Source organism: Nematolebias whitei, chromosome 15 (assembly GCF_014905685.2).
Source record: "Nematolebias whitei isolate Nwh7 chromosome 15, NemWhi1, whole genome shotgun sequence".
Lineage (NCBI taxonomy): Eukaryota > Metazoa > Chordata > Actinopteri > Cyprinodontiformes > Rivulidae > Nematolebias > Nematolebias whitei.
The window spans coordinates 33436617-33456074 of record NC_056512.1 but is presented as its reverse complement, the minus strand read 5'-3'; the positions used below and the strand labels follow the sequence as shown (position 1 = coordinate 33456074).

The 19458-nt window shown below is 41.8% G+C and overlaps 1 protein-coding gene across 1 annotated transcript in view; it reads left to right on the top strand.

Annotated features, from left to right (window-relative positions):
- The window catches only part of LOC119421682 (BAH and coiled-coil domain-containing protein 1), a 77399-nt gene that overhangs the window by 44176 nt on the left and 13765 nt on the right, over nucleotides 1–19458 (top strand). Inside the window, exons 4-11 of the mRNA XM_037689029.1 lie at nucleotides 8595–8717; nucleotides 8934–11207; nucleotides 12129–12240; nucleotides 13356–13555; nucleotides 13659–13817; nucleotides 14893–15146; nucleotides 15233–15578; nucleotides 17094–18047. Of these exons, the coding sequence (XP_037544957.1) occupies nucleotides 8595–8717; nucleotides 8934–11207; nucleotides 12129–12240; nucleotides 13356–13555; nucleotides 13659–13817; nucleotides 14893–15146; nucleotides 15233–15578; nucleotides 17094–18047 (4422 nt within the window). The remainder of the gene's footprint in view (nucleotides 1–8594; nucleotides 8718–8933; nucleotides 11208–12128; nucleotides 12241–13355; nucleotides 13556–13658; nucleotides 13818–14892; nucleotides 15147–15232; nucleotides 15579–17093; nucleotides 18048–19458) is intronic.

Here is a 19458-nt window from a genome sequence, read left to right as displayed (position 1 = left end):
TATGTATATATATGTATTTGTGTATATGTATGTATATGTATATATGTATATATATGTATATATATGTATTTGTGTATATGTATGTGTGTGTATGTATGTGTATGTATGTATGTATGTATGTATGTTTATGTATGTATGTATGTATGTTTATGTGTATATGTATGTATGTATATGTATGTATGTATGTATATGTATACGTATGTATATGTATATATATATATATATATGTATGCATATATGTCATATGTCCGCTATGCAGCGGAGAAGTGGCCGCGGCCAAGAATGCTGGCAGATGGCAGAGAGCAGCAGAGGCAGAGAGCTGATTTCATGACATTCTGTGCTCCTTTAGAGAGTTTAGAAACATTGTTTAGAATATTGCAAGAGTGTGTGGAGGGTTTAAAACATTTTAATATATATAAATACCAAAATTGACTACTACTTACTACTTGTAAGGTATAGTTGGGAGTGGTGGAGCAGAGGTTAGAGAAGGCGGGCCTGTGATCGGAAGATTGCTGGTTCAACTCCTGGCACTGACAACATCATAAATGTGGGTGGAATAATGTTAAGCACCCACACCTGCCGCCACCCTCATTTGCCCCACTCTGGGCCCTTGAGCAAGGCCCTTAACCCCCCATCTTCTCCTCCTCATGTCCTAGATAGCAGCTCTCTGGTCCACACGGATAGCTGTGGTAGCTCGGTGGTCTGTGGTTGCGTCAGGAAGGGCATCCGACGCAAAATTAATTGCCATGTCTTTGTGCAATTTAGTTCACTGTGGCAACCCCTAACGCAGGGAGAACCAAAAGAAGAAGAAAAGTACTTGTACGGTTTTTGCGTTTTTTTTTCCGTCTTTTTTTCACTTATTGCGGGGCTTCAGGGTACAGATCCCCTTGTGATAAACGAGGGATTACTGTAGTGTTCTTTCAAACCAAGAGACTCTAACTGTTCTGGCTAATTCATCCACAACTTTTTTAATAATGCCATAGAGAAAAAAAAATTAAAAACAAGATGGAGACAATTTTCAGTCCAATCAACAAAACGTTAAAACTTTAAACACAACAGGCCTTTATATTTATGAAACAACTTTTCAAATTGGCAAACCACCATCAGTAAAATGTTTAAGCTATATCCTTAGGGCCATCTGCTAATGGTGTCATGTTGCCAAGTTTTATTAGTTTGTCTTCTATATATAAAAAAAAGACCACCCATAACTACCTCCCTCTAGCCAGCAGTGAGTAGCTGAGTCAGTTGTCTGTTGTTACTTTTCAAATGAACACAAAGAAAAGACAAATTAGCCAAAATGAGAGAGATCAACTTCAGCATCCGTTTAGTCAGATCAGAATCATTTCCCCTCCAGGCTCATTTTGTCAAGCCTGGAGGAAAAATGTTTGTCTTACCATTTACTCTTAAGGTTTCATTGTCAAACACTTTCTTTTTGTGAAAAAAATATTGAGAGTGATGATGACAATGCCAAGCCTAATAAAAGTAATGGAGGTGATTATGACTGGGATTATTACTCAGTTGGCAATGGAAGCCATTATCTCTATTGCAGTTTAATTGCATATAACGCACTAAGAGCATGATTGAATCCAGACTGTTCATCAACCACATTCAGCTGTTCCCTTCTCAACGTAATTGCACATTGTCTTTTTCCTGTTTTGCATAAAAAGCAAGTCATCATAATGAGCGGCACAATTACCCAGACTCTCGCCTCCTCTCTCTGGGTGTCAGCAGCACCCCACCGGCGATGGAGCCAGCACTGACTTCTGCATGTATCGGTGCATTAGTGTCTCACTTGTAATCTCATAGATATGCTGTGGATTCAACCCCCCACCACCCCTCTGAGTGTCTTTTTAAGTGGTTGCTTACATGCAAATCCAAAAGTAGCAGTTCAAAATTAAAGTCAGAAACTGTTGTGATTCTCAAATGTCAAGCATATGCTGTACCTGTTGTCGACCAGAATGCTGGTTTTATGGTTTCCCTGATAGTTTCTTCATTTATTTTTAAACGTTTAAATATAGCAACAACATCATTTAGTTTGATAGTTTGTCACAAACATATAAATCTTGGTAGAATGTAATGCATGAAAGTGGATAATTTAAAATAATTTCTTTCAGAAAAGTAAAGGAACCTAACTTTCAAATTTGTATGGAAAGGTAGTTTGCAAAGCACACAGTAATCAAAGGTACACCCAAGGCTTAATTTGTAAACCAATCCATGCTGGAATGCAAATAGTGGGAGGGCCGGTGGGTTTGGGCTTGCTGGGGGTCCTCCCCCAGAAATTTTTGAATAAAGTAGATGTGATTTCCTGGATTTTGGTGTATTTTAAAGGGTGCATTTGTAAACACTCCACTTCTGTCAAGCATCCTACCCCCCCCCCCCCCCCACACACACACACACACACTTATTTGATGGTTCTGAGCCAGACACTGTCCCTGCTCATTGTTGTCTGACTCCACATGTGAAATCTCCAAGCATCTGCCTGCGGCTGCCTGTGAGATCTTGCCCGTGTATGACTGCCTGGTTAGCTTAGCACTCACCCCCCACCACTCTTTTAGGGGCGGAGATGTTTTTAAGGGTAGATGCGGAAATGCTTCTTGATGGGGTAGCTCGTATGCTCATAAGTGGCTGTTGTGTTTAAAATGAGTGTTTATGTAATTATATTCAGTTTGCATATCCAATATAAGTTTTATTCATTCAAGGCAGTCATATTTGTTCATAACTTTATTATTAGTAAGTCTGAGAGTTACCCGATCCAAGCAAACAGTTACCAGAATGCACCCTGTCAAAATAAGAGGGTTCCCAGATCCTGTTCCAGCAGGAGCTAGCTCAAATTAAGCACTGGGTACACCCATCTGATCTCTGTTCTTTTACTAAGAACATGTGGTGTACATGTTTTTTCTCTGGGTTTTCCAGTTTTCTCCCACAGATCAAAACATGTGTGATAGGCTACCGGTAATAGTTAATAGGTATTTTTAAAAGTGCATCACGTTCAGTCTAGACCTAAGTCTTGATGTTAATTTCCATTAAAACATGTGCCTGAAGTTCTGCAAAGATGACAAGTCAGTTTATGGTGACTGGCTATGATTCCTGGTGCATTAGCAATAAAAAGTCTCTTTGGATGTTGATGTACTGTGCACGTATGGAATGTGGTCCTCCAAATGGTTTCATTTTGAGTGCTATAATAAGGACAACTGTGCTTGTGGTACCTACAATATGTACAGTGCCTTGCGAAAGTATTCGACCCACTTGAACTTTTCAACCTTTTGCCACATTTCAGGCTTCAAACATAAAAATATAAAATTTTAATTTTTTTTGAAGAATCAACAACAAGTGGGACACAATCTTGAAGTGGAATGAAATTTATTGGATGTGTCAAACTTTTTTAACAAATAAAAAACTGAAAAATGGGGCGTGCAATATTATTTGGCCCCCTTGCGTTAATACTTTGTAGCGCCGCCTTTTGCTGCAATTACAGCTGCAAGTCTCTTGGGGTTTGTCTCTATCAGTTTTGCACATGGAGACACTGAAATTCTTGCCCATTCTTCCTGCAAAACAGCTCGAGCTCAGTGAGGTTGGATGGAGAGCGTTTGTGAACAGCAGTCTTCAGCTCTTTCCACAGATTCTCGATTGGATTCAGGTCTGGACTTTGAATTGGCCATTCCAACACCTGGATACGTTTATTTGTGAACCATTCCATTGTAGATTTGGCTTTATGTTTTGGATCATTGTCTTTTTGGAAGATAAATCTCCGTCCCAGTCTCAGGTCTCTTGCAGACTCAAACAGGTTTTCTTCTAGAATGGTCCTGTATTTGGCTCCATCCATCTTCCCATCAATTCTGACCATTTTCCCTGTCCCTGCTGACAAAAAGCAGGCCCAAACCATGATGCTGCCACCACCATGTTTGACAGTGGGGATGGTGTGTTCAGGGTGATGAGCTGTGTTGCTTTTACCTCAAACAAATCGTTTTGCATTGTGGCCAAACAGTTGGATTTTGGTTTCATGTGACCAGGGCACCTTCTTCCACATGTTTGATGTGTCTCCCAGGTGCTTGTGACAAACTTTAAACAACACTTTTCATGGATATTTTTGAGAAATGGTTTCTTCTTGCCACTCTTCCATAAAGGCCAGATTTGTGTAGTGTACGACTGATTGTTGTCCTATGGACAGACTCTCCCACCTCAGCTGTAGATCTCTGCAGTTCATCCAGAGTGATCATGGGCCTCTTGGCTGCTTCTCTGATCAGTCTTCTTCTTGTTCGAGATGAAAGTTTAGAGGGACGGCCGGGTCTTGGTAGATTTGCAGTGGTCTGATACTCCTTCCATTTCAATATGATTGCTTGCACAGTGCTCCTTGGGATGTTTAAAGCTTGGGAAATCTTTTTGTATCCAAATCCAGCTTTAAACTTCTCCACAACAGTATCTCGGACCTGCTTGGTACATTCCTTGGTCTTCGTGATGCTCTCTGCGCTTTGAACAGAACCCTGAGACTATCACAGAGCAGGTGCATTTATACGGAGACTTGATTACACACAGGTGGATTCTATTTATCATCATCAGTCATTTGGGACTCACTGAACTTCTGGAGTGAGTTTGCTGCACTGAAAGTAAAGGGGCCGAATAATATTGCACGCCCCACTTTTCAGTTTTTTATTTGTTAAAATAGTTTGACACATCGAATAAATTTCATTCCACTTCACGATTGTGTCCCACTTGTTGTTGATTCTTCACAAAAAATAAAAATTTTATAGCTTTATGTTTGAAGCCTGAAATGTGACAAAAGGTTGTAAAGTTCAAGTGGGCCGAATACTTTTGCAAGGCACTGTATTTATTTAGACATAAGCAGATCAGGCTTTCATTCCAGAAAGTATAGAAAAAAGAAAAAAATAATAATTCTAGCTCATCATTCTAGTTCATTTCTATTAATTTAGATTTTGATCAAGGTTTAAATATGAGTCTGAGACAATTTGTGCGTTATCTACTGGTTGTGATGTTTTTATGTCAACACACATTGATGGCTGCAGTGAGGAACAACAGAAGAAACAGAGATGGATGCAGCAACGCAAAATACTGCAGAGCTTACTGCAGAAAAAAAAAAAAAACAACACAACACAACAGTGAAGCATCTGTGAAGTTTTTGATGCTTCAGAAAATATTCAGAGGGAGGTTTATGGCTCGTAAGAGTGAATTCATCAGCAAGAACACATCTGAAATCAACACAAAGTATCTACATTAAAAGCCCCCCAAAGATCAGATTTGATTTTTTTCGAGAAAAAAAATAAAGTTATAAATTATTAGCTTTTAAATTGGTATAAAAAAAAGAGGACAATCAAAAGATTAGTTTTATCCTTGAGCCGTATTACAGTGGAAGTGTTGAATAAGGAATGAACCTTATGGTCTCAGTTTTTGGTGTCTGCACTGGCACAGACATTAGTGGGGACATGATCTGTGTGTCTCAGATTGTCACTCAGATTTCAGATACTGTCACAGCCATCTCGTGTAGCACATGGCAATGTTTGTTGCTCTGCGGACTTGAAATGTGTGTGTGTTTGTGTGAAATAGTGGGGTTATGATGACAGTTTTAACAAAAGTAAAAATGCTTTTTGCAACACTGAATGTATTAGAACCTCTAACTAGTTTAAATATTTAAGTTCAATCAACTGAGGGGAAAAATAAATAGATGTAAAAAGGAAAAGCAAAATGACAGCAGGCTTTTAACTGAGCTGGGCCAGCTGGCTATAGTTCAAATGACTTTTTACTTTTAGCCAAAAATAATCGCTATCTCACATCTCTGTTCACACAAACAGACATGCATTCATGCACTAACACTTTTGGCTACACACACCTGAGTAATCCACTCCTGTTTGATACGCCTCTCTGAGCCTATCTTCAGTTGTCCATCTTTCCCTGTGTGAGCAGTTCCTTGCTTTTCCTTTTGTAGGATTTAAGCTACCTTCCTTAACACGCACACGCACCTCTCAACAACATGCCTTCTTCTTTCATTCTCTTTCCCGTGCCAGCCTGCATGCCTTCCTTTCAATTAGTCAAACCTGAAGTGATGCATCACAGCACTGCCCCTCCTACACCAAGCATCTCTCGTCTCCTCTCCTCCCTCTCCGTGTCTTGATGATTCTTATTTTTTTTCTCAATTAGCAGACCTGACAGGCAGATCTTTCTGCTCCTCCTCCCCTGGTTTCTCATGCTCTGTCCCTCTAGCTTCCTAGTACTGGTAATTCTTCTCTGGTTCTATGTCCAGTCCTTGTCCCACTTTTTTAGCTAGCTTCTCTCTCCCACAGGGCTTTAAGAAATACCATCAGAACTTCTGGAGATTCCTCCCCGGTATGCTGTTTGCTCTGTCGCTTCCTTTTACCCTTCCCATAGAAATAAGGGCATGTGCTATGAACTCCCCTTTGTCATTTACTTGCTGATGCTGTCATGTTTGTGTGTGTATGTACGTGGAGGGAGAAAAATAAGCATGACTGCTGTGCAGTCAGCAGACTAAACTAAGATCCTTCTCACGTCACCTGCAGCAGCAGAAGCAGAAGCAGCAGCTTTACTTGTCTCGACCAGATTAATGGCTGAATGGGCTCTGCCGTGCCCAGCAGTCCCCCTCTTGCCGCCCCATTGGAAAGCATGCTGAAACTGAGCGGGCTGGCATTATCGGGCACAGCCAGACCACACTGTGAAAAGGGATTACGCCGTCAATCGTCACGCTCACAAACAACATGCTGCTGTAGGGGAAAAAAGGACCTTTTATTCCCAGCTTGGATAAAGACTGGAAACCGTTCTGTGCTTTTTCTCCTCCTGGAAATCTGAGGAAAAGAATGTCTTGCTTAAACAAAAGATCTCACCCTCCTACCTCAGTTGATGAACTGGCATAAATGTGCGTGTTTATTAATCATGACAGCAAAACAAAGACATAAGGGGGGAAGGGAAAAGAAAGCAGAAATACACGAGAAAGAGAAAGCAAAGAAAAAGCAAGAGTATGCAATTATCACCTTGTTGCCCTTCTTAGAAACCAGCACCTCCTGCGTTATTGCAGGGCTGTTTGCCCTCTCATCATGCATTTCATTAATTAAGATTGGAGGATGCAGAGGCCTCAATGAGACAAGGTCATTAAGCCCACCACAACACTCCTCCCTCCCATGAGCTGTCTCACAGCACCAGCTGCATTGTTCCACTAGGAGAAAGTGAGAAGTTCAACACAGAGCTGGAGGGGAAAGAATCAAGGTGCTGCACATATACACACAAAGCCAAGGGAACTCCAACAGTGTCGTCCTGGATTAGGTCACAAGCTTGCCAAGAAAAATATGTTTGTCATTCTTATTTTTGTACAGAGTTAGACCTAATTACAACCTCACACCCCACTGCCTCTTCTTGTTCCTCCACTCCATCTTTTATCTGTTTCTTGGGCTGGAAAATAAGAATGTGGGGTGCGATGGATGCAAAACTGGGGAAAAGGAAATGTGAATTACCTAGGATCTATAACTGGACTCTGAGGTCACACAAATTCTTGTGTACTGGTAGGTGGGAAATATTAAAAAATGATACTTTAAAGCTCAGTGAGTTTTTCTTTCTACAATTGGATTTGATTTTTAAATGTTTGCTTGAGGGCAGCATTGTGGAACAGTGGTTAGTGCTGTTGCCACATAACAAGAAGATCACAGGTTTGCCTCCTGGCTATACATCTGTGGCATGAATGAAAATGTGAACTGTTGTTTGTCTCTAGGTGGTCCTGTGATGGACCACATTGTCCAGGGTGTACCTTGCCTCTCGCAAAATGACCGCTGGAGATGGGCATCCTTTGACTCAAGGGAAAAAGTGGATAAAGAAAATGGATGGCTAGATGTTTGCTTGTCTGTAGCATCACGGCCTTATTGTGGATCTTTGTTTGCATAATGGTAGCTGCAGAAGGTTTTTTCTGTAGATTTTAAACAAATATCTTGTGGGTAAAATATTTTTGAAGTAGTATAGACAGGACAATTTAATTTGCACTTATGTGTTTAGAGGCTATGGTTATTGCTGTGAATGTGTGTTGTCATAGTGATGCTTGTCCTAATATTGCAATGGGCTTTCATCTCAGTCCGTATTTTATTTTTCCTCCATTCTCAAAAGTCCTTTGTGTTTTTCAGTGTCTTTCAAAAAAAATGGTTTTGGTGTAAATGTCCTTCAGATGGACTTGATGTAATGTACCCAGGTGTACTGGCTTACAGACCCAACATCCAAATGTCCTTTTACTTCTTAACTAGGTCACCAAGTTTAGCCATTTAGCTCTGTTCACTTAAACACAAGCATCAAATCCATTTTCATCTCTCCTTTCATGTGGGTGTAGATGCCACTGCTGGGTTTCACAGGGAGATGAATAATAAGCCATATGTCTCAAAGACCAATGTCATATTACACCAATCCCTGAGCTTTTCTTTAATTATCTGTATTGTAAAATCAGCCAGGAAAAGCAAACATTAGAGGCAAAGCCAGTACTTATTTGCTTATGAACACCACCAGCTGCACCAGGCCCAAAGGATTACCTCAAAAACCGACACCCCAGTCAGTGGCTGTTTTCATGTCTTATGAACCCCTCCTTCTCTTTATCCAAGGTCCAGGATATCCTCGGTTTTCGGGGAGTCTGGCCCATACGTTCCTCCCAATGAGCCACTTAGATCACCATGCCAACGGCGGTGTTCTTTATGGGCAGCACCGTTTCTATGATACGCAAAAAGGTGAGATGAATGAGAAATAAATGTATAGAAATGAGAGTTAAATCTATTAAACCTACATAATCAGGTCTCTCTTGTAAATGAGTCCCCGAGGCTCAATGGGATTTATGTGTCTAAATAAAGGTTAAATAGTATGATCATTTTAACAAGATATATTGATTTTAAAGTATTTAATAAATGCAAGTACATTTCTTCTGATCTGCATTCCTTTTTTTGTAGAGAACTTCTATCTGCGGGGTCTTCCATCCCAGCCATCTCTCATCTCAGCCAATCACAGCCTGCCACCAATGTCCAGGACAGGTTCAGGACACTCTCAGGGGTCCTGCAGCAGAGACAGGGATCCTGGATTAGGGACAGGCGTACACAAGGGTCTTAAAGAAGGGTCTGTGGACAGGGGAGTGGTACCAGTCAAGGACAAAGAGAGGTCCAGTAGCAAACAAGAGACTAAAGAACGACAGCAACAACAGCAGCACCACAGCCACCAGACACCCCAGACCACCCACCACCACCATTCCCACACTCATCAGCAACAGCCTCACTATCTAGAGCACCTGCTGCCATTAGAAGATGTTAATAGTCGGGCTCTAGAGAGGCACAAAGCATCACTCACAATGGAGTATAGCAAGGAGCACTCTCAGACTACAGGAAAACCCCTTAGTGCCTGCTTGCACAATGGAAAGATGCAAAATGGAGATGCAGGATCTGCAACAGGGACGAAAGTCTCAATGTCCAGCTGTGGTGGAGACGGCACAGCACTTCGGAATATGGGGGAAGGGGTGGTGAACCAGGGCAGACATATGGGTTGTAATGGTAGTAGTCGCTGCACCAAAGAAGGGATAAGTGGGGAGATGAGAATCAGTGAACAACCTTCTGACTGTCTGGAACGGGGTCCAGCACCACTTCACCACTCCCTACCCTACTCTGTACCCCCACCCTTACACATGGGCTCTGCTACTGGAGGGGCGCACACCCATCCCCATCCTCATGCTCACCCTCATGCACACCCTCACCCAGGAGGCTTCCATTGCCTTCAGCTCCACCCCAGTCATCCGCATCATCCTCATCATTCCCATCATACACACCATCATCCAGACTTTTTCTGCCCTCCCCCACCTGCTCCTTTAGCCAACCCTGCTTCACAAGAGAGGGGTACAATCAATGTGGGGCGGGAATCTAAAGTCACTGGTCCAACATTTGTACCATCTGTGGCAGACATTGGAGACAAGTCTAGTGGACCATTCCAGCTTGGAAGTCTTGACTGCCAGGGTATGGGTTGTGGAGGAGGAGGTGGAAATACCAAGGACAAAGCAATTGAAAAGAGTGCTGGAGGTGGGCACCATAATAGCTGGCACAGAAAACAGCAACAGCTGCACTCGTATAGAAAGGCAGAGAAAGCTCTAGATTGGATGCAGTCCCATCATCAACATGTTCAGCCATCACAACTTCCTCCACTACCCCAACAACAACAAAAGACAACACATTCTCAACAACAGCACCTGGTTGTACGATCACGGAGTGCTGATTGCATCAACAGTGGTGTGGATTTAGATGTGTTCAGATCTTCCTTGTCCCAGGGACCAAAGGCTGGGAATTCTGTACCTCATTCTGTCAACACTTCTCCTTATAGAGATTGTTCTCATCAAGGACCCCCACCTAACTCTTCCCCACTTGGAAGTAAAAACATGGGGCAACACAGCGGGACTGGAACAGCCCATGGTCCTGGAGGTAGCTGTTCTTTACAGAGAGATGGTCAAAAGGTAGCCAGGATTCGCCACCAGCAGCATAGCCGACCGGTTCCAGATTCTCAATCCCCTGCTGAGCTAAACCAGAGTAACTCTCAAGAGCTTAAAGGTAAGATGGACATGTCTCCTTATGGATACAGCAACAGCAGTGGGCAGCACCACCACCAGCAACCCTCAGTTCCACCCTGGAACATGAGGCCTCCCCATCATATGTCACATTCCGAGGAAGAGCAGAGGAAGTCTTACATGGAGCTTGGGAGCTCTACTGGACAACACCCTCAGCAGCAGCAGCAGCAGCCAGGGATGAATCTTCCTCCTCCACAGCCCCAAACTGCACCTCCACTCAGTCAGCAACAACAGCAGCAACCTGATCCCCAAGGTCCAACTCAGGGTGAAAGCAGTGCCATGAAAAGCCTGCTAAAATACAGCAACCAGCAACAGCCACTGCTCCTCTCTCAGAAAACACCATTTGGTGGTCTGGGAAGTCTCAAATCAGGTCCATCAGGGGGTAGCTGTGCCCTTCAAGGCAACAAACAGACTCTACCTTCAAGGAAGGGTCTAACTGACAATGAACGCCCAGATTACAGTGGACGGAGTCGAGAAATGGGGGACACTGGTCACGGGGAGAGTGAGGTGCGGCAGCCACCAGTGGGAATTGCTGTGGCAGTAGCCAGACAAAGGGAACCTCCATGTCGCTCAGCAGACAGTCATCCCAACAGCCGTCAGGGTCGAGTACAAAATACTGTGAAAGGTAAGAAAAACTTAAACACCTTTAACGTATCAACGAACATGCAGTGACCACATGCAGACACAAATTAAATTAGGAAAATATAGCAGAAAAAATAAACCCCTATTGTCTGAAAATATTTGTAATGATTAGCATATTTTCTCGTAATTAAAGAAAATTTTATTTTCCAATTAATGCATAAGAATTTTATAAAATAAATACCAGTTTAAAATATTCAGATTTGATTTGTTGTAGTCTCAAAGCTTGTAAAAAATAATAAATCTGCAAAAACGGATATTAGAGTTACAATAACACAAGACACAAAACCAACCATCACAAATAAAACCAACAATTATGTGCTATTATTTGCCCAAATATTTCTGGCAAGGGCCACTTAGAAGTGTAGTTATCACTGTTATCACAACAGGATTGCATGTTTTCTCTGTCTGGCTTTCTCACAAAACCGTGCATGTTGGTGTCACAAATAATTCTAAATTCACTTGAGGTGTACGATTGACCATACATGGTTGTGTGTCTCTGTGTTGGCTCTTTGATACACATGCACCTTGTGCAGAGTATACTTTGCCTACTGATGTCTGAGTTATGCTTTAATCATGAACTGGATAAATACTATGAGTAACACATTTGTCCTTCAAATATCTAAACTTTTCATTATAACATTCTAATGTGACATATATAGATGTCTACATCAAAGAGTTTAAGAGACAGTTTGTGCTGAAACCAATTTTTGGGTTTTTTACATTTTCTGTGCTGATAAATGGGCTAAAGAAATGCATTTGCCAAAATGTGTTAATTAATCAGCACTTAATCGTAATTTTTCCTCACTATTAAAAGCAGACACATAAAATGGATCTGCTTGCTACAAGAGATTCCCCATGAGACAACAAAGAAAAGTTGATGGTTCACATAATGTTCATCCAACAGGACTGCCCCGCTCCATGTATCCCTCAGATCCCACCGAGGAGGAAAGGAAGAGGATGAGTGAGGAGCAAATGGGCCTCACTTGCTTGGACCGAGACAGAGATGCATACATCAGGTGAACAAATGTAGCCCAATGCCAAACTCATTCTAAACTAGAGAAATTGCATTTCCTGGGAAAATGCAGTGTGAATGCTTATTGCTCAAGAACTGAAAAGCAGCTGAAATTACCTAAAACCATGCTGAAATGTAGCCAAAATTGAAGAACAAGTCTAAGTTAGCAGAAGAAAGCAGAAAGAACACATATTTGCTGAATTAGGTTTAAATAAGCAGAAATTAGCAAAAAAAAAAGTAAATTGACAAAATAAAATAGCTGAGAAGTATCTGAAAAGGCAGAAAGAAGCTTAAACTACCAGAAGGAAGTGGAAGAACCTGAAATGAGTTCAAACAATGTGGAATTGGCTGAAAAACTTAAATTTAACACAAAAACTGCTAAATAGTAGCTAAAATAGGAAAAAGATGAAACTAGCAGAAAAAGCCGAAAAGAGCATAAAAAGCTGAAATTAGCAACAAAATAAGCTAAATAGTAGCTGAAATAGCAGAAAAAGCTGAAACTTGCATAATAAGCTGCAAGGAACTTAACAAGCTGAAATTATCAGAAAGAAGTTAGAAGAAGCACAAAAAATGTTGTAGTTAGAATCTGAAAGAGCACAACTGAAATTAGCTGAAAGTAGCTGAAAAAAGTTTAAATTTGCACAAGGAAGCTGAAAGAAGCTGATCCTGAATAAAATATGAAAGGAGCAGTAAAAGGCTGTAAACAGATCTAAGGATTTGAAGGATGTAAAATGAGCTCAATTCATTTTCTATGAGGAATAAAAATGGCAGAAAATACTAAATATTTCAAAAAAGCCAAAGTTTCACCAATACCAAAAGTCAATAGCAGGATTGTCCTGAAAGAGTTGAACGTTTTGATATAGGATTTGTTGAAATAGCTTGAAAACTGTGGGATGAGCATCGTGCCAAAAAAATGTACGGAAGAAAAATGGATCACAATAGTGTGAATGAGCTTCTGTGAGTTAGTGATGAGCTAGTGTGAATGAGTTGGTGAGCATGGACTTTGTTGTTAATAGTGTGAATGCTTAATGAGCATTTACACTATTATCATAGAAAAAATATAACACAAAATAAACATCTGCTGGTTGTAACTGTATCGTTGTCACATCACAATGACAGGGACAATAAAGAAAGAGTGGAATTTGCAAGGATCCACCAATCCACCAGTTGCCATGGTGACCTTACCTCTCATCTCATGGTCCCTGGGAGGACTTCACTCCAGTCCGGCCAGTTAGGAGATCCTGCTGCACATTCTGCTCATCATCATTGGATGCCAAGAACTGGAAGTCCATCCCTCTGGATGACTGGACACTCTTATGGTAAGAAGATACTTTTGAAAACAGATGCTAAAATTATGCTATCCAAGCTTTTCTTGTGTTCAAAGTGTTCGTAATCTTTCTGAAAATTGTTTTTGTAAAGCAGGCATAGGTCATACAACCCTGCATCAGAATCTGCCTCCAGGTTTTTCCTCAGCTATGCCAGGCCCTTTGCAGCCAGTCCTTCCTCTGCCTCAGGACCCCTCAGCTCAGCTGGTGGTCCTTCCCTCTGAGCCTCCTGCCCACCCTGCAACACATCACCTTGGTATAAAATATTTTAACTTAACATGGATGAATTATTGCTAATCCAATGTATTTTGCTAATGTTGGTAACAAACATCACTCTCCTTTGTTCATAGAGACGCAATTCAAATACTCCCTGAACTCCAGCAGATACTCCCCACAGCAGTAGTTTTTCAGATCATTAGAGTTCATATAAAGCTATTGGTGCTTCACAAAAGACGATCATAGTAGGGGAGTGAAAGTTAAAGTGTGGTAAACTTTTAAAAATTGGTTTAGACTCATTCAGTTAACAGACAGCACAACTTAATCTATTTGTCTTGATCATTCTACAGTTCTGTCTGCATTCAACAGCAGTTTTATGAAAGTCTATCCACATAATCTGCCCTCCGTCCCTTTTAGGAAACATATTTCTATCCAAGTTTGGGTGTATATCAAGAGGAGAGAATAGATTTGCATGTCACCATTTACAGAAAGCACACAATAAAGTAAAATGAAGAATTGGAAAAAAGAATAGACTAGAGTTCTAGATGTTCATAAATCCAAATAATTTGAACACACATGTTCTTTGATATGGGAACTTGGTTTTCTGATGGCACTCCTTCAGTTTAGCCAGTGCTAACTAAGTACTTCAATGACGCACATCTATTCCCAGCAAAGACTTTGACCTCTAATCAATCTGCAGCATTATCATCTGGTCTCATTTCACATCGGCCTTACTAATTTTTTTTCCAGCATTCCTAAATTCTCAAAGTAGTCTTTCAAAAACTGCTTTCTGTTTAGATCAGAGGAGAGTGTGGGATTTTTTTTTTTTTTTTTTTTTTTTTTTGCTGCCTGGGGGAAGCTATTGCTCAATGAACTTCAAACTTACTCTTTGAAAGGATAAATGTTGCTATGAAATGTGAATATGATAGTTTTTAAATGATCCCTAATGTTTTTTTGCTGTTTTAGAGTAGTTGTCTGGGAGGTATATAATGATAGATATGCAGTTTTCTGTTCACTAATGTATTCCAATGTGTTGCACAGAGTGATGATGCATAAATCAAAAGTGAAAAAAAAAAAAAGTTTTTGGCTGAATGTGTTCTTCCTTTTCTCATTAGATGTGATGGAGCAGCAAGGGCTGTGGCCCCCTGTGTATGGTGCGCGGGGCCCACCCTCCCACATGCAACACCCCGCTGTGTACTCCCGTTCTCAGTTTCTACGGCAACAAGAGCTGTACGCTTTTCAGCAGCACCAACAGCTCCAGCATCAGCACCAGAGTCACCACTCGCAGCAGCTGCAGTCTCAGCCTCAGCAGCAGCAGCAGCACAGAGCTGAACACAACATGCAACACCAAGCCACTCACAATCAACAGGTGATTATCAAGGCAACAGATCTGTCCAAAAAAACCCACCTTATGATAGAAATAAAAAAAAATAACATTTGTTTTTGATGTGCCAGATACAGAAAAGACCAGACGAGCCATCAAATGAACTAGAAGAACTAATTTCAGAGCCAAGAACATCTAAACCTGCCAAGGCCTACTCTTACAACCCTCCGCAGAGAAACGCCTCACCCCCTGGGCCCTGCGTCACTCACTTGTCCCCTTGTTACCAGTCTCCCTCGCTGCGCCAACATCCCAGAAGCACTCCGTCAACACCCTGCCCTGCTCCCAGTCCTGTGGCAGCTGCCCCTCATTCTCCTGCAATCAGCCCTGCCCCACCACAGTTGCTCAAAGCTGCTGATTCCCAAGACAAGAGAGGCAAGGGACAGGCCCCGCAAGATTACCCAGAGTCTCTGGAGCCTGGTAAATATGGAAAATAGTCTTCCAGTTTTTCAGCTGCCTTTGATGCAATGTGTGCAGTAATTTTAGTTTGAGAAATATCTAGAACAATAAGATACCTGTCATACTGATAGTCAGTTTCTTTTTTTGTCATACGCACCACATGTGGTACATGTGGTGGAACGAAATTGTGTACACAGGGTCCCAGTTACATCCAACAAAGTATAAAATACAAACGAAAAACAGTAATAAGTTCTAAGATATGAACTCAGAAAAACGTTAGACTAAAAATACGCTAAGCACTAGTAGTACAAAAACAATACGCCGAAAAGCAGTATGAAATACATCAGCAGCATGATGTGATTTTTTTTCATAGTGATTATCCTGGTTAGGGATTCATGAGTCTAACAGCTTCAGGGTAGAAGCTGTTCCTCAGTCTTGTGGCTCTACATTTAATGTACCTCAGCCTCCTGCTTGAGGGGAGCGGGGCAAAAAGTGTGTGTGCTGGGTGAGTGGGGTCCTTCATGATGCAGGTGGCCCTCTTCCTGCATCTGGAGGTGTAGATGTCTGTGATGGTGGGGAGACTATAGGTATCATATATTAAGTAAAATAAGTCTAACTCATTGATAGGCTAAGAGCTGGAAAGGGAAACCAGGATATACTATCTATGTAGCTAGAATTGTCACTCTTGAGTGATTTTATATTTCAGCTATTGTTGCTATAGAAATTGTAAGTGGCTTTTCTGGCAAGTGTTCAAGTGATTAAACTCAAGGATGAGTAAAAACGTACCTGGCCATGCCTGGTACTTTAAAATACTGTTACTTTGGTAACAACTGTTGTGGCTTTCACCTCACAGGCCCTTACTACACTTTTTGATCATTAATAATGTCCGGCTAACATTTCTCACATGCCAGAGAAATTATTAGACTGCCTGTTAAAACCAAAGGTCTGACCCTCTTTAAAAACGACACACACACACATATATACCTCCTGCTGAGAGATCAAGGCGAGTACTACTCTTTTACCTTCCCCAGTTTCTTGTCTGGTCCGTTTCACACAACACTTTCAACCAAGCCTGAAATGCCTTCTCCCTGCGTTGGTGTTATGTGTGAAACGATTAAAGTGGAATGAGGGTTTAAACTTGATTGATACGGCGTTTTATTTTGAAATGACAAGGAATTGGTATGTATGTTTCAAACGGAGGGTGGCGTAGGCAGCAGCAGTTCATTTAAACCTATGGCATTGCAGGCACTCCAAAGGTCCTACAATGTTTATGTGTAAGCATTGTTGTGCAACACAGCCAGTCTTTGCAATCATCTTGAAACCGTAGAGTGACGATGGCTTCTGTCATACAATCAGTCAGAAAGTTTTTAGGTTTAGAGTTGGATTTGTACCTTTTTTGGCATGTCTTTTAAATATAAAGGCTCTCAATAGTTAAACATGCTTTGAATTATAAGTGATTTTTTATTTATTTTTTAATTGGAAATTTTATTTAGACTATTAATGATTCCATTACTATAATTATTCTTTCTGTTTCAGACTTGCCTCCTGGATACACCTACCCACCTATTGCCCTGAGCTACAGGAGCGGACCCTCCCCGCAGGATGTTCGACTGGCTGAGCCAGCTGACTTGGAAGCAATCCAAGCGGAACCAGCTGAGCATGCTCCTCCATCTCTTGCCAGCCTAGGGGAGGAGTTAGACTGCCAAGTGGCAGTCATGCCCCTCCCAGTGACACTCCCACTTAAGGAAGTGGAGCCAGAAGAGGAGGAAAGATTAGCTGAGGGAGTTTTGGAACAGAGGGAGGAGGCGGAGGTCACAACCATGTCAGCAGCCAACTATGTGCCTGGAGAAAAGGAGGCAGGTGAAGAGGGCTCAGCTGAAGATGAGGATGTGCTAGTATGCCCCTCCACTGAGAATTCAGTGTGTGAGACCGCTTCCCATTTGGTTCCCCTTTCAACAGAGGAAAGGAATGGGCTGGCAACTGTCATTACTTTAGATGAGGAAGATGATGATAAGGCAGTGGGTGGGGACGGTCAGGTGGGGTATGATCAAAATGTCAACATGCCTGGAGAACAAGAGCCAGAGTTGTCTGCCATCATAGAGCTTGACCCAGCTTCTCCCGCTGCTGCGGAGTCGCTGTGCCTACACCCAGAGGCACCAAAGGATACAGAATCCCAGCATGAGAACACGACGGCTCCTGATGCTGCCTCAGTGGACTTTCTGTGTCTTTCTCCTGCCTCGATTTCTGCCTGCAGCCCAAGTGAGGAATCCGTTACTGTACCCCACAAGCCTCTTGTGCCATGTTACTGGAGTCTGGAGCTGCTGATTGCTGCTGCTTTTTGCACAGATGTACCCCCATTTCCCTTGTACCCTTACAGCACGCCATCATCTGTGCCATCCCAATGCACCGCCAACCAGGGTATGGAGCTTCTGAGTGAGCTTGCAGATTTGGAATTGCAGCAGATGAAGCACAGCTATGGGAAAAGCCAGGGTGAGCGGCAGTGGGTCTTTCACAGCACACACATGTTGACAGACATACAGCATCTCACTCCAACAAGTTAAATGGGATTCTTTTATATATTTTCCATCCTTTTTCTCCATCCACTGAGACAAACTCCTTCCCTTTGTTGGTCTGAGTTATTCTCCCAGATACTCGTCTTTTCATACTGTTTTTGAAGAACCTTTGGGAAATATAACTTAACCCCAGAGAGATTGCCTTCACTTCCTGCCTGTGGTTGCTCCTCCATAGCATGTCTTAAAGGCTGCTCTAAAAGATGCAGGAGAAGAAAATATGTAGAACAGGTTGATTTTTTAAAAATACAGTAGTCCCTCGCTACTTCGCAGTTCATTTATCGCAGATTCGCTCTATTGCGGTTTTTCAAAATAAGATTGGACATGACACACAGTTGGCTAATTGATGGATGAGCTGCATGATTGGCATGGAATTTTTATCTAAAATAAATTATTTAAATTATTTAGCACCTGCTGGACATTTGTGCAGCCCAGAGCAGCAGAAAAACTTCCTCCTGCACCATTGTGCAGCCCATACTGCAGGATATACTTCCTGCTGCAGCTGACCAGCTGTTCACCGTGCAGAACGGAGAAGTGGGCGTGGCCAAAAGCGCTTGCAGGTGGCAAAGAGCAGAGGAGGCAGGGAGCTGAAATCATGACATTCTGTGCTCTTTTAGAGCGTTTAGAGTTTAGAAACATTGTTTTTTAGAATATTGCAAGAGTGTGGGAAAGGTTTAAAATGATTTAATATATAAATACTTAAATAAACTACTACTTACTACTTGTACTAATATTCCTACTTTGTGGTTTTTCACTTATTGCGGGTCTTCAGGGTATGGATCCCCCATGATAAACAAGGGACTACTGTACTTTTCTGTCAGGTCCAGTAAAGTATTCCATGCTATTGTTTCTCCATTCTGCAGCTGTTTGATCCATACACGTGCACAAACACTTAAACCAAAATGAGACCCTGCAATTTGTTTCCTTCCATTTCAAACAACATGCTATCAAAAGTTGGTGTGCAATCACAACTGCAGTGCATGTCTTCAGCACCCTGGAGCATTGCCTGGCTAATGAGACTCTATTGTTTAAAGTGCCTTTAAAAGCTTTCTCTCTTTTCAAAGCACCATATGTTTTTTTTTCAGTCATGCAAAAGGATGTTTTGTGTTTACCACGGCCTCCTAATGCATTTAACTGCTCCCACAAGAGGGTTCTATAAAAAGAGCATCATCTGATGCCAGAATAAGTGATGTTGTCTTCATGATGTGATGCTGTTGATAGCTGAAGAAAGTGACACATGTCAGTTTAGTCACAACAATAGTCTTTACCAAAACAAGTGCTATGCAAAGTGAGAAGAATCTGTGTTTTTTATTTATTTATTTGTGATGAGA